This window comes from Xenopus tropicalis, chromosome 7 (genome assembly GCF_000004195.4).
Source record: "Xenopus tropicalis strain Nigerian chromosome 7, UCB_Xtro_10.0, whole genome shotgun sequence".
NCBI classification, from domain to species: Eukaryota; Metazoa; Chordata; class Amphibia; order Anura; family Pipidae; genus Xenopus; species Xenopus tropicalis.
Window position 1 is genome coordinate 35,178,621 of NC_030683.2, and position 16,315 is coordinate 35,194,935.

Consider the following 16,315-nt stretch of genomic DNA (forward strand, 5'->3'; position numbering starts at 1 on the left):
GTGAATTACCATGGAGCAGCAAATTTAAATAGAGTTTCCCAAGCTAACATAGCTTTAGCTTTAAGTAGAGATCTGATATCTACTAAATGAGCAGGTTAGCTTGTAAAATGGCCTGTAAGCTTGTGAGGTTCCTTGTAAACTGGAAGTTGCACCGGCAACATGGAAAATATAATGTGTGTAACTGACCTCTAACCATTAAACATTAATTAAGCCAAAGTTGTAGTTCCAGAGCAAAATAACAGACACATACAACTGCACTCAACAGAATGTGTTTATTACATTGAATTAACCGCTTTAGCATGTTCAATTTAAGACAATAGTTTTGGTTTTCCATTGTGCACTCTAGCAATGATGACTAGATTTTGGAGACCTTAGTTCTAAGATCTGTATTGCACCATCTGAGAATGGGCTCAGACATGTAGAGTTAATGTTCTAGCCAATGTTCTATATACAGTTCCTGGATATTTCTACGTATCATTCCTGCAGAAGGGGCTCTTTGCATAGTTAACTATTGCAACCAAATAGACTTTAGTTGTGATACCATGCATATCTAGAGCATAACAAAATTCATTAAAGCTTGCTGCCAAGGACACCTTGATGCAGGATTTCTATGACAACGAAAACATAATTTGCTATGGTTGAAGGTTTTTGAAGGTTATATCTAATTTTCTATAAATTACAGGGTTACAAGATGATGCAGAACAAATACGTAGAATTAAGATGTCAATGCAGTCATTAGGAAACATTTAAAAAAACAAAACAACTTGAGTGCAAAATAGTGTAAAAGCCCAAAAAATCACAATATATAGCATGGTGTCCCACGGAACAAACATGCTAGCACTTGTAACACATCTCCCAGCAGCTTCATTGGTTCCTGTTAAAGCCATAGATAATGAGGTGATCAGATATCTTTGTGACTGTGAGCTTGGGGACACGCACTACAACAACACATAATTACACTGCTATTTCATCTACTGAAAGCTTGGGGTTTCTTTACTGGATCTTGGTTGCTGCTTCATAAATAGACTGGGCTACATAGTCGAGGTTCTTTGTTGTCAGCCCACACATATTTATACGTCCACTGGCCATCAAGTAGATGTGCTTCTCTTTAATAAGATACTCCACTTGCTTAGCTGTGGAAACACATATAGGATGTTTGAAAACCAAATGCAAATAAAGAGACAAATATGCATGCGTACAAAAAAACAGCCGTGTCGTTACTAGTCTTGTGTATGCGCACTTACGGTTAAGTCCTGTGTAGCTGAACATTCCTATCTGGTTGACAATATGGTTCCATGTCCCAGGAGTTTTAAGAGCCTCCAGTCGGGATTTCAGTTCTGCTCTCATCAGCAGGACTCTCTCTGCCATAGTCTTTACATTATCTCTCCTAAATATACACAATAGAGGGAAATTACTTCAACTTACAGCAAGACATAAGATTTTCTGGTTGATGGATGTACCAACTGAGTAAAAATCAAAACTGCTGGAGGACGCACATACACTAGCTTTTACATATAAAGATATTTGAGAGTGTTTCACAGGAGCCTGTAGGTTCAACATATGAATGTTAGTTGGGTACAAGTGGCAAGACTGGCTATCTAAAGAAAGACCACATCACCAGTACATTGTATCCTTATATTTATGCATCCCTTGGAGTGACAAATATAAGGGCTACAACAAAGGTTGCCACCCAAACAGTATTTCCACCAGCCAAGGGCACAGCCAATATTACAAATTTACCAACAATGTAAATTTGTAATTCCCTGTCCCCTAACCTGCCCAGGTACATACCTGATCAATCCCCAATACCTGTTCCCATTACAGTCAACTTATCCCCTATCCATTAGACCCCTCTTACTACCTGCCAGATCCCCAACTCTTATGGCCCCAACCCCTTATATTATTGTCACCCCTCTACCTTACATCCTACCTGGTATTTTTTGAAATGGTGCCAGGCATTGCTTTGACACATGGTCCTGTTCTAACAATGTTGTTGCCAGGGTGATTAATAGCAAGTAAAGTGCTTGGAATCACTCCCTACTAATTTTAATTGCATTCTCCTGGATATAGGGATCAAACAGGCCCGTACTGGCAATCTGTGGATTCTGGCAAAAGCCAGAGGGGCTTCTGTAAGGTGCCATAGACAGTCACTATTTAGTGGGCTGGTGGGGGCTGTTTGGGCCTCTGTGTAGTTGAAATGCCAGGGCCTATTTTGAATCCCTGTCTGGACATAGGGGTCACGAGATCAGTGCTCAGGAGACTGGTGCTCAGTGCAAGAATTAGGTTACAAGAAAGGAAAGAAGGGGCGCTAGAACACAGGGTTGAATGGGAGTAAACGTTCTTAACCCTTGGTTAAAATGCAAAGCAGGAGTGGCAGCATGTGCTGTAGGTACAACAGAAAGCAGCAATACGAACACTGAAATGTGAATGCTTAGTATATGCTCTTATTCTTACCATTCATCAAATAGTTCAGGAGTGTTGAGAGTGGTGGCAACAATACGAGCTCCTTGCGATGGAGGATTTGACCAGGTTGTACGGACAATTTTCTCCATCTGAGACAGGACACGTGCAACGTTATCACAGTCTTTCCCTACAACAGTTAGGTTTCCTACTCTCTCATCTAATGAAAAAAAGAAGTAAATGTATTATAAACAGAGGAAATAAAATGTTATGTATGTTAATTAAGAGCCATCTTTGTCTTCAGCATGTTGCAATGAAAACTGTAAGCCCTGAGCTAACTCAGCTATGAGTACTTAGCAACGCTATCCTTCCCCCCCCAAGCCCAGGAAACAAAAGGCTGGGGTTGGCAGTTTATACTACCCATAGCTAGCATGACCAAATACTATATATACACTAATATAGGGCACACTTCAACACTCTGTTGAAATGCACATTCTCTTTAATTACCGTATGCAGAAAAAAAGTAATTCTCAACAAATTTTCAATATATATTATGCCTTTTCAAAGATTTTAGTGTTATTTGTGAATGCATTCACTGTGACAGCAGTATTTGTCTGCCCTTTTCTATTTTCTGTGCTGCTGGTTCAGACTCTTGAAACAAAGTAGCACAAGCCTGCTGACTGGGCGAAGACAGAGTGGGAGATTAGTCGGTGCAACTTTTAAAACCTGCAATCACAGCCATGTTACCTGCATTCAAACATTTTTTGTTTTTAACTCCAGATGAAGGTTTCTGTGTGAGACCGAAATCTTGAGTAATAAACCTTTCTATTTTTGCATTTACATTTTGCTCACAATTCTTTAAATCCTAGGAGTGCTGTCCTTGTTCCAGTATATATAAATATATATATTGTCGTGTGCAAAATGTACCACAGGGTACAAGTTGCCGGGTCTTGTAATCGCCCATCTGTCTTCGCCCCAACAGCCCTGTAAAAAAGCATGCAAGCCTGGAAAAGAGCTGGCCTCTGCTACATTGTTTCAAGAGTAAGAATCACAGAAAGCAGAAATACTGCTTTCAGTTGCAATTACATTTACAAATTACTCAGATTTTTATTTATTTATTTTTTTTTTAAATATACGAAACAAATTGTAGGGTGTAGTGTGTAGGTAGTGTAGATCACTTTATCTAAAAGTAAAGTAACAATAATTAGACAACAGTTTGCTGTTCAGATGACACTTACTGTACAAGCCAAAGTTCTTGGAAAAAGACTGAGCACAGAACAACTCAAAACCCTGAGACACAAAGAAACGCACGGCCCATGCATCCTTGTCTAGGCTGCCAGAGGCAAATCCTTGATAGGCTGAGTCGAAGAAAGGAAAGAGAGACCTCCGCTGGTTTAAAAGGGAGGGAAGAAAAGTAAAACCATTACCCTTCTGCCCATCTACTGCAGTGAAATTCTATATTGCCCTTGCATAGTCTGGGTTATAATAACTACCTGGAAGTGCTGGGGCACACAGTACAGATTGGCATTTCTGCAACCTGTAGAAAAGGGTTTCCAAGAACTGTAGCTTAATATTCATATTAATTGGAACTTCTCTGACAGGGCTTTCATTCTAGGAATCCCATAAAAAGGAAAAAGGGTTTATGGATCACTTTCATTCTTTGTTGAATACAAGTGTTCCACGATGTACTAACCCTTACTATGTTTACCTGCTGACAAGGCGTCATTGATAAGGGATTGTTTTGTTTGCAAAACAGGGTGCAATATGCTCCTACTTACCTTCATGACATCAGCTATCTGTTTCCACTCATCAGGGGTGGGGTCTGTTCCAGTGGGATTGTGCGCACATGCGTGCAACACAAAGATAGAGAACTCGGGGGCATTCTGTTGGAAATCAGGTATTATTACATGTTGAATATCAAAAAGGAAATGCAGCAAAACTTTCATTTTACTTTAATAACAAAACTCTGCAATATACATGAATACTTCACTTTATCAATATTTAAATAACCAGTTATAGTTATATTTCCCTTATACGTTATAAAGCTGTCAATGTGTGGGTGCCAGGTGCATCTGGGTAATTTTACAGTTGAAATCAAGGGATACCTTCAAAGCACAGATATTATACACACATTCACAGGAACAGCGTAGGCATACATGTTTAACTACCTGGTACTATCTACAGTTAGTATTGATGTTGGGATATAGGGTTTATGTATGTGAGTGTATAGATAGGTCAGTATAGGTTTGAGTGTGCTGGGTTCACTTGAACTTGATGGTCTTTTTTCAACTCTATGTAACTTATATGTATGAATTTATCTTTAGAGCACTTAATCAACCCATCACAAATGCTGCACTGAATGCAATTCTATAATAGCCCTTTACAAAAACTCAGTATAGTATAGTAGGGGACCTGTTTTACAGAATACTCATGACCTAGGGTGTTCCGAATGAGGAATCTTTCCATAATTTTGGATCGCCATACGCGATCCAGAACCAATGGCGAAAAGGCTTTCCACTGGCAAGAGTAGGCATTGCTTCAGAAATCCAAAGTCGCGTAAAATTTCCTCCTACAAGCGACTTTGAAAAACAAAGCGATGCAAAGGGCTTTCCATCCACCGACTTCTATTGTTGCCAGTGGAAAGACTTTTTGGAGTGGTGTGTCGCCCGTGATAGCAGAGATCTATCACTCTAATCTAATCTCTCTGTGGGTTCTTACGCGAAGTCTAAAAAAAAATTTCAACATAATTAAACCCAATAGGATTATTTTGCCTCCAATATGGATTCATTTAGCTTAGTTGGGATCAAGTACAGGGTACTGTTTTATTATTACAGAGAAAAAGGAAACCATTTTTACAATTTGAATTATTTAATTAAAATGAGATCTATGGGAAATTGCTATATAATAATTCAAAGCTTTCTGGATAATGCGTTTCCAGATAATGGACCCCACACTGCTTAGTGATACAGAGTAGTCCTGTCATGAATACAGTGCTTGATGTCATTTCAGCAAAATAATAATGCCAATAATATTATATCAGGACAAATTTCATATCCTTCTTAAAAGGGAATGCAATTTAAAAATTTATATTGCCATAAAATACCTACAATATTTCTCCTAAACTATGCAAGTAGTGGGCAAAAGAAAACTGCATTGCTTATAATGCACTGCACCGTGCTGGATTATGTAACTAAGCTCTCCCTTATAATAACAGGGAACAGAGGGAGAGAAAAAGGTTATTCTGTGCCAAAGATGGGCAGAACAGTGGGCCGAAGATAGAAAGTTTTTTATAGACTGGTTGACTAAGACAATTACAATAAATGGCAATAACTGAGAGGTTAAAGACTGGTGCAAAAAACAGCAAACGCCCTGTAAACCCAGCAATCCCTGGAAAGAGCAGTAGTGTACTTACAATCATACCCACATTCCCTCTAATTTCCTGTTGGCCATGTTTACAAAATGATCTGCATTTAAAATTATGTGTGTTTAAAAAAAAAGCTGTGTGTGCAGAAACATGGGGGGTACCTAAATAAGTAAAAAATGATGCGTTTTCCTGCAAAATTGTTGATGTACTTCCCTCCTAATTTGTGTGTGGGGTATTTTTTCCTTTTAAGATTAGGTCATATAACACTGCCTTAAATACACCAATACAAGAGTAGGCTCAGTCAGACTAGGCTTCAGGAAAACTGCAGCTTACATGTTACACTAGTATGCCAAAAAAAATGTGTATAATTACACGAATTAGTTGCAAAGTTTTAATGTAAAGCTCAAAACCAAGGCACCTCTATTGGCTCCAGCTTGCAACCATTTTATGATTATCACAGCTCACCTCTAAATCCCGCAGGAATCCCTCGAGATCAAGGCCCCTTTTAGCAGCATCCCAGTAACTATAAGCCCTGATATCCTTAAATCCAGCGTCACTGAACACAGCATTGTGGTTTTCTTTAGTGGAGTAAAAAAAAAATAGGAATTAAACTCTTCAAGGTAAAAGCCTCAATACCAATTAGTAAAAGGCCAAACAGCATGCAATCGCTTTGAGCCAAAGAGGTCCTTCAGAGTATTGTATAACGTAGCAAAGCTAAACACATGGCCGCTTCTGGCTCCCAGCAATGGCAATTTTAATAAACAACTATGGGGCCCATGACAGATACAGAAGCCAAGAGGAAAATGTATTTATGACAGCACTGCAGATTGCAAGCTGTTTTGGACAGGGCCCTTTCTACCTCTTTTATAAGTTATTAGCTGATTTGTCTGGAATCTGTTTATTCAATGTATATATTCATTTATTGCACAGCAAAAATAATAATAATATACAATGTATGATTCTGGCTTTGAAAGGCAGCTCATAGATACTGATATATCAGAATCTGAAGGGCTATTGTGGAGCAAAATACACTTTAAATGTTCTATAGCAACTAGTGGTAGCTGGACATAAAACTTTAGAACTAGACGTCCACATATGCCAGTATTAAACTGCAATATATTCACACTGATATTTTTAAAGCTCTATTTACAAGGAAGTAGTCAAGATGTAAGTATAAGACATTTTGTACAGAGAGGTAATGCAGGCTTCTACAGATAAATAGTGACTTACTAGGAAACAAAACTACTACACTGTCAGCAGTAACACACAGAACCAATGATCTTACCCCATGAGGGAGAAGAAATATAGATGGGAGTAGCTGTGTTGTTGTTTCCATTGTACCAGCGCCTCAGAAATTCTGCTCCAATGCGCAGAGCTCCAGTTCCACCCAAGGATTGCACACCGCCTACCTTAAAAATAGAGTGAAATGCCCATCAGGCAGTTTCATGAACTTGTATACTCAGCAAATTTCCCCATTATTCACACTCAACCCCTGTACGTTGGTATGGAGGGGTGTCTGGCCCAGGCACAGAGGTCCCAGAAAGTTAAGAAGGGGGCATATAAGGTAGAGGAGAGGTGCTGGTTTCTTTCTTAGAATGAATAGCTTGCAAAACATGTGGTTACACGTACGCATGCAAACTTACCCGATTCTCCTTAAATGCAGGGCTGTCATCCCCCAAAGCAATTCTGGAAGCACTAGAACGGAATTCAGGCAGCCCCAAAATTGGCAGATATTCATGGTTCAAAGAGCTGTCTTTTGCAATCATCTGCTCCACCTTTTTCACCACTGGCAGGACCCATGGCTGAGAGTCATCAGTACGATATGCTGTAGAAAGATATGGAACCCAAAAAGAAATTTCTCAGGCTATGTGTTTATTTAGAAGAACAATTCTAAGATCAAAGCAAATAGATCTTCCACTGCCATTTTAACTTTTATCCCCATAAAACCACAGTACTTTTCTCTGGACTCAAGCAGACTAAAGTTTAGGATTTCTTACCAACTTCGAAAAGGCAACAGCCCTAACAAGGTACATGGCCACTGAATCCCGGTTTGACTCTTGTTGGATTAGTGCAGTGCAGTGTGGCCCAACAGACTGGTCCATGCATAGCGTTTTCCATTAAAAAATTAATGGGGGGTGGGATTATTGGCATACACAAGTTGAGAAGCTTTTGCCATGGTTTATGCTCTTCCTAAAATAAATTTGCTGTCTGTGCTATTCTGCACTTATTTATCTCTTCATCTCTGTCAATCAGTACCAGCCGTTCGGATAAAAGAAAATGTTTTGGTTTATTAAGTAACCTTTAAAGGAAGAATCTCTTAAAGGGCCACTTTGCAAATATTTTTATTTTATCTCTGAATCTGCTTGCTTCCTCTGTAGGGGGGCCCACTGGTGGCCCACAACGCACAAGAAATCACAGGCCACCTGTGTCTGTCTCGCGGGTGACCCATGAATTTTTTAAATGCCACAGGTCACTCATGATTTCTGGGGCGGGGGGGGGGGTGAGGGCCTGGGAAAAAGATTTTTTGAGGGAGCCCAGGCCCCCTTAGTTTTGCCACTGCATTCAAGCTTGCTGCTGGCAGAGCAAACATCTGTACCACTGGTTACTTTCAGCATTACCTATGGAGCCAATGCTTCACTGGCAGACTGGTCACAAGCTCTATTTTAATGCCTCTACAGCAGTGCTGTCCAACTGGCGGCCCGCGACCCCCCTCTGTGTGGCCCCCCACCTGTCTGGCTGCTTTGATGGCTTACTCTTGTGTAAGCTTTAAATGGTATCAGTACTGAGATTAACTGCCCCCCTGCATGGTTCTCACCTCAGATTCAGGCTGTAATCAGGCTGTATTGTTTAAATATGTAATCCCCTGTGTTGTTCACACCTTTTAATCTCTGCATTGTTCACCCCCTGCAGTGTTCACACCTCAGGCTCAGGCTGTAATCACTCCCATTGTTCCCCTGTTCACACCTCAGGAGCAGTAGAAACCCACAAATAATCCCTGCACACTACAAAAAGAAAATATACTGAGGTGGTACTGCAATTAAAAAGTTTTTTAATATATAGTTATTGTGCAGACTGTAGGAGCAGTGCCAGCATTGTGTCACTGTATGCTGCCTGTGTGTGCCATACACACAGGCATCATAGGGCAAGCAGAGTATGGCACACACAGGCAGGGTAGGGAAGGCAGAGTATGGCACACACAGGCAGAGTATGGCACAAACCAACCAAGAATGGCAAACACAGTGAAAGTATAGCCCACGCAGGCAAGGTAGGGAAGGCAGAGTTTGGCACACACAGGCAGGGTAGGGAAGGCAGAGTATGGCACACACAGGCAGGGTAGGGAAGGCAGAGTATGGCACACACAGGCCAAGTATGGCACAAACCAGCCAAGTATGGCACACAGGCAGGGTAGGGAAGGCAGAGTATGGCACACACAGGCCAAGTATGGCACACACAGGCCAAGTATGGCACACACAGGCCAAGTATGGCACACACAGGCCAAGTATGGCACACACAGGCCAAGTATGGCACACACAGGCCAAGTATGGCACACACAGGCCAAGTATGGCACAAACCAGCCAAGTATGGCACACAGGCAGGGTAGGGAAGGCAGAGTATGGCAGGTTTTTGCTGTACTACAACCATTAATATGGGTATGGTCATGTGATAACATGGGTGTGGTTTCAAGTGGGTGCAGTTTCAAAAAGGGGAGTGGTCAAAACTGGCTTCCATTATCGGCCCTCCACCACGTAGGTCGGAAAAATTCCGGCCCTCGGTACAACAGAAGTTGGACAGCACTGCTCTACAGGATGCTAAAAAAGGGTGTGACCTGGCAGTAGAAAGAGCACAGCACTGCAGTAAATTGAGTGTGGGCAATTTATCAGGGGCATAGGTAGCAATCTCCATAAAATAACACCACACTAGGTTCTCTCTAAACATGTAATGACAGATACAATAAAACCTTGCATGGACACAGCAGGACAGTCACACCAAGTGACTGACATAACCTTCTCAATTGGTCCAACCAGTTTGGTATTGCGACTGGAAAATATTCTAGAGATCTATAACCATTGCTCTGGTTCGGGTGATTTCTTTCTTGTCAACAGTGAGATAGAAACCTTTAAACACTCTAGTATATCTTATAATATCAAATAAGAGCTCAGCCTTAGTATGACACTGATCAGGTCAGGACACTGATCAAGGTCCAAGATTAAGTTTTATAGCTGTACAATCCAAAGTACATGGAATTAGAGTTGCACAACATGTACCATGGCTAGGATTACACTGATTTACAGTCTTTGGTATGAAAACACTTTCACCAATTACTGTATGTACCAAATGAACCAACTGTATGGCAGCTGTCATTCAAAACTTTTTATTTCAGGCAGTTCAAGAACCCACTAGGAATGACGCTATTTTGGACCTGGTGATTTCTAATAATAATGAACTTATCTCTAACATTTGTGTGGGTGAGCATTTGGGGAACAGTGATCACAACATGGTCTCCTTTGAGATAATGCTGCAGAGACAGCACTATAAGGGAGTAACTAAAACACTCAATTTTAGACGTGCAGACTTTGCCAGTATAAGGGCATCTCTGCAATGTGTCAACTGGGAAAGGCTTTTCATGGGGTTAGACACAGAAGGAAAATGGAACATCTTTAAAACATTGCTTTGTAGGTATACGCAACAGTATATCCCCCTAGTAAGCAAGGAGAGGCATCGCAAAGCAAAACCTTTATGGCTGAATAAAAGTGTTATTGTCGAGGTTGGTAAGAAAAAACGTGCTTTTAGGGCATTCAAGTTAGCTGGGACAGCAGAAACTTTCATCAGGTACAAGGAAGCAAATAAAGCATGCAAAAAAACTATCAGGCAAGCTAAAATAGAGATGGAAAGGGATATTGCTGCTAGGAGTAAAAAGAATCCAAAATTATTTTTTAATTATGTGAATAGTAAAAAAATGAAGCAAGAAGGGGTGGGAACTTTATTATCACGGGGGGGTACGTTGGTTGATGAAAACGGGGAAAAAGCTGAAATTTTGAACTCTTATTTTTCATCTGTCTATACATCTGAGGAGCCAGATAATGAAGGCTTCCCTTGTAATATGCCCAGTGCTAGTAATTTAGCTACTGACGCATGGGTCACTCGGGAGGAAATTCAAAAGAGACTTGAACATGTAAAGGTAAACAAAGGTCCAGGGCCGGATGGGATTCATCCCAGGGTATTAAATGAGCTGAGCGCTGTGATTGCCAAACCTCTTCACTTAATTTTTCAGGATTCATTGAGGTCTGGCATGGTGCCAAGAGACTGGCGGATTGCTAATGTGGTGCCGTTATTTAAAAAGGGATCCCGTTCTCAGCCTGAAAACTATAGGCCTGTTAGTCTGACATCAGTAGTAGGAAAACTTTTGGAAGGGGTAATAAGGGATAGGGTACTTGAATACATTGCAGTTCACAATACTATTAGTTTGTGCCAGCATGGTTTTATGCGTAACAGATCTTGCCAGACTAATTTAGTTGCCTTTTATGAGGAGGTGAGTAGGAACCTTGATGCTGGAATGGCAGTTGATGTCATCTACTTGGACTTTGCTAAAGCGTTTGATACAGTACCTCACAGAAGGTTAATGATCAAATTAAGGAATATTGGCCTAGAACATAATATTTGTAATTGGATAGAGAACTGGCTGAAGGATAGAGTACAAAGAGTGGTTGTAAATGGAACATTTTCTAATTGGACCAGTGTGGTTAGTGGAGTACCGCAGGGGTCAGTCCTTGGGCCTTTGCTGTTTAACTTGTTTATTAATGACCTGGAGGTGGGCATAGACAGTATTGTTTCTATTTTTGCTGATGACACTAAATTGTGCAAAACTATAAGTTCCATGCAGGATGCTGCTGCTTTGCAGAGCGATTTGACAAAATTAGATAACTGGGCAGCAAACTGGAAAATGAGGTTCAATGTTGATAAGTGCAAAGTTATGCACTTTGGTAGAAATAATATAAACGCAAACTATCTACTGAATGGTAGTGTGTTGGGGGTATCCTTAATGGAGAAGGATCTAGGGGTTTTTGTTGATAACAAGTTGTCTAATTCCAGGCAGTGTCATTCTGTGGCTACTAAAGCAAATAAAGTGCTGTCTTGTATAAAAAAGGGCATTGACTCAAGGGATGAGAACATAATTTTGCCCCTTTATAGGTCCCTGGTAAGGCCTCACCTTGAGTATGCAGTGCAGTTTTGGGCTCCTGTCCTTAAGAAGGATATCAATGAGCTGGAGAGAGTGCAGAGACGTGCAACTAAACTGGTTAAGGGGATGGAAGATTTAAACTATGAGGTTAGACTGTCGAGGTTGGGGTTGTTTTCTCTGGAAAAGAGGCGCTTGCGAGGGGACATGATTACTCTGTACAAGTACATTAGAGGGGATTATAGGCAGTTGGGGGATGTTCTTTTTTCCCATAAAAACAATCAACGCACCAGAGGTCACCCCTTTAGATTAGAGGAACGGAGCTTCCATTTGAAGCAGCGTAGGTGGTTTTTCACGGTGAGGGCAGTGAGGTTATGGAATGCCCTTCCTAGTGATGTGGTAATGGCAGATTCTGTTAATGCCTTTAAGAGGGGCCTGGATGAGTTCTTGATCAATCAGAATATCCAAGGCTATTGTGATACTAATATCTACAGTTAGTACTAGTGGTTGTATTTATAGTTTATGTATGTGAGTGTATAGATTGGTAGGTGTGGGTTAGGTGTGCTGGGTTTACTTGGATGGGTTGAACTTGATGGACACAGGTCTTTTTTCAACCCTATGTAACTATGTAACTATGTAAGACTCAGTCAAGAGCTAACTATTTTATACATCCTAAATAAGTTAACTGCACCTGACTGCCAGTGCCAATTTATTTTTAATTACTTTTGCTGATTTGCTTTCTATCAATGAATGCAGCACATTTTAACAATGTTTTTTTAACCTTGGGTCAGCAGATGTTGCTCTGGCATTCCTGAACATATAATCAAAGGTTAATAAATGCTGGGCATTATAGCTCAGTAACACCTGGGGAACTAAGGTTATTTTTTTTTAAAAAAAAGGGATGTTCACATTTAAATTAACTTTTATTATGTCGTAAAGAGTGCTATTTTGAAACAATTAGCAATCGGTCTTCATTTTTTATTATTTGTGGTTTTTGAATTGTTAAGCTTTATATTCAGCAACTCCCCAGTCTGGATTTTTAGTAGCTATACTGTTGCTAGGGTCAAAATTACCCTAGCTACCAGGCAGTGGGTCAAATGAGAAACTGTAATATGAATAGGGGAGGGACTGAATAAAATGATAAGCAAAAGTGAAAACTTGTTCCTAATTATTTGGGTGAATACCTAAAGGTGGTTATCAAATTTACTTTAAAAGGTACAAGTTAAAAGAACATGCCAATTAAAAACAGATTTTTCAGACTTTGCTTTGTGCACACCCTGGTCTCCTCTCTAAAAACCATCATGGGAGTCAGAAACCTGCAAACAACCAATGCCTTTTTTCTGTCACCAAAACTTAACAATCCCAGGTTATTATCATAATAAATTTGTTTTGTTTTTTTGTCCATTATGTAAATAAGAAATTGAATTTAATTTAATATTGTCCCATTACACTCCTGTTATTTTTCTTCAACACATGTGTTTATAATATACTTTGGAGTTGCACAAGGAACATTTGGCACTAATTTCCAGATAAAAAACATGGTTGGGTAATGCTAGCTGCATGCACACAATTACACAATTAACAAAGACACTCTGAAGGTTATATAACCAAAGATCAGAGCCCCATGCACAGAGGTCAGCAGTGCTTTGTGCTGAAGGGGATAACTAAATCCTGCATGGGCAGATCATGTAGATTTAGTTGCAGATCAGCATGCCGACAGTTCATGGACTCTGCAATAATTCTACATCTTGTGCTTTTAGCCCAGTTAGCAGGGAAAAACAAGAGCTCTTATATTGTCTCTACAAAAAAATATACTAAAGTATATGACTGATGTTTAGCAAAAACCAAAGACAGAGGCAAATATATAATAAAAAATATAAACAGAAGCCAGAATAACACTAAGATCTGTCCCTTCAGTACTCCTAACTGCCCAGCCAGGCACCACTGGTAATCTTGGAGCATTAGCCTGATGTCACTCTAGAGCAGGGGTCCCCAACCTGTTTTACTTGTGAGATGTAAAAAGTGTTGGTAAGCCACACAAGCATGAAAAAAAATTTCTTGTGGATCAAAAATAAGGGCTGTGACTAACTATTTGGTAGCCATATGTGGACTGCTAGCCTGCAGGAGGCTCTGCTTGGGGTAAAACTGTGTCTCTGTGCTTCCAAACATGCCTGCAACCCAGAAATTTTAAAACGGGCACCTACTTTAAGGGCCACTGGGAATAACATTAAAGGGGGTGATGAGCAATATGTTGCTCAAGAGCCACTGGGTGGGGATCCCTACTAAGGCAATAGGTCCACTAGTAATAGAGTCCTTATCCAGAAGGGTTCCTTGCAGACATTGTTCATACATAGTCTATAGTTCTAGAACAGAATTAATAAATTACCTTCAGAACCCTGATGTGGTCAAAGTACATTTCCTTTGTCTAAACAAAAGCTCAGTGTGAAAAATCTGCAAGTTGCTGCAGAGCCTCAGCAACTATCTGCGTGTGGCCCGGGTTAGACATGTTTTGGCTCTGCAGGACATCTACACTCCCATGGCTCCACCATAATAAGAACAAGATGAGGAAAGGTCTGATTCCAAGGGAAACAGTGTATTGCAATAGGCAGCACTACATCTAAATCTTCATAGGCATCAGCATTTTCCTGTTCTGCTCTGTGTGCCTGCACCCATGCCAATGCAATGGCTTTGGGTGCAGGCACAAAGGGCAGATTTTGGCGCCGAAATGCATACTAGCAAGTTTCAGTGCTGAAATCCACTGTGTGTGCCTGCACCTGGGCCAATGCAATGGCTCTGAGTGCAGGAACAAGAAAAGGCTGATGCCAGAGAGGGGCATTAATCTGCAAGCCAAGAATCAGCTTTAAAATGCCTTTACTTGGACACTGGCTTTGATCCAGACAGCAAAAATGTTTATTAAAGTAGATTTACCACAGCTGTGGTGAGTTGCAGTGTGTTAGATTTGCTTACAGCAGCCAAAAAACTAAAGCAAAGTCATGAATACACAAGTTAGAGATGGCAAAAACTATAAGGCCTAGTTCTTCCTTATTAGCATTAAGGGTGATGGCCCACGGGGGAAATTAATCGGCCAAAGCTCCTGGTCAAACGTTATTCCCATATTTGCAATGTTATCATTGATACAGTGAATCTTTTAAGATTAAAGCATCCAAGCCTCTTTCCAAGGTGTATTTTCCCTCTTTCAATCCCAAAATGACAACCTCTCTCTATAGCTCATCATAGGCAGTTTAATTACAAAAGGCATCATGGTTCTGGACCACATCTTCTCAAGCTACTAGCCTGGTATCCTAAAGGGGACCATATGGACAGGCACTGTTATTAGTTGTAAGACAAACAACTCATTTATGCCTTCAAGCATTTTTTCTGATATTCTGGATGCAGAATGAATTGATACATATTTTTTAGTCAAAGGCACATTTTCCAAAGCTGCACAAAAGGCATAAGAATGTGCAGGATAATGCTGAATACTCAATTCTCCTGTGTGTGAGAGACATATATGGCAGAACTGACCCATGGGTTCCCATGTACAGAAAGGGCAAATATATGCACTAGAATAGTTTGCAGCAATAATGTGGAGAGAATATTCAGTAGGGGCAGCTTCTATAAATACATGGATGAGCACAAACACATAAAGGGGACATGAAACTGCATTGTGCGTGCATACAAAATGAACAGTAAAACTAAATGCACATTTTATATTAAAAGTCCCACAATGCACAGCTGCCCTCCCTGCCAATATGTTCGGTACGGTAATGCCTAATAGTGCGTACATACGTGTATCGGGTTGCAATTACAGTCCCATGTCCCATTACAGTCCCCTGCAGCCAATCAGAGTTACCCTGCCCCTGCCATTCACTCGCTACCCCTTCCATCAGTTTTGCCCTTCGAGCCATGTTTTACCTCCCACTCCAAGGTTGACCTTCCTAGTGTCAGGGTCAGCGCGGAAATCTGCAGTAAGCTTGAAGACAGCCACAGGGGGAGCCTGAGGAACGGAGGTAAAAATGGAAGCCATCACTAAGCAGCAACTACCTGGCACAGAACAGTAAGGACTGAGGCTGTCACCTTCACCTTCACCGGCTAAATATGGGGGCGTGGAGAACAGTACCCAATTGCGTCGCAACATTCTGCAGCCGCCCACCCAGCCGAAGAGTTCATTGGTGGTTGAGGGCGGAGTAGCCAATCACATATGAGGATACAAATACATAAAGGTTATGGAGGCGCTGTTTGCTCTGGTGACGGAAATTAGTGAAAGACATCAGGGTATTGGTTTGAGCTGTGCAGGTTATTTTATTGGCGTTTATATCGGAAGCGCCTTTTGCTGCGGATAAGTGACGTCGGGAAACGCTGGTCCATGAGTGATT

The 16,315-nt window shown here is 40.9% G+C and overlaps 1 protein-coding gene across 1 annotated transcript; it reads right to left on the minus strand.

Annotated features, from left to right (window-relative positions):
• Nucleotides 1–253: 253 nt before the first annotated feature.
• Nucleotides 254–15,995, minus strand: got1 (glutamic-oxaloacetic transaminase 1). The gene is given in 9 exon segments (NM_213664.1): nucleotides 254–1,133; nucleotides 1,245–1,387; nucleotides 2,455–2,620; nucleotides 3,639–3,789; nucleotides 4,179–4,283; nucleotides 6,230–6,342; nucleotides 7,050–7,173; nucleotides 7,408–7,589; nucleotides 15,855–15,995. Coding segments are annotated over 9 exon segments (1,236 nt in total). The 5' UTR covers nucleotides 15,967–15,995; the 3' UTR covers nucleotides 254–993.
• Between the last annotated feature and the right edge of the window lie 320 nt (nucleotides 15,996–16,315).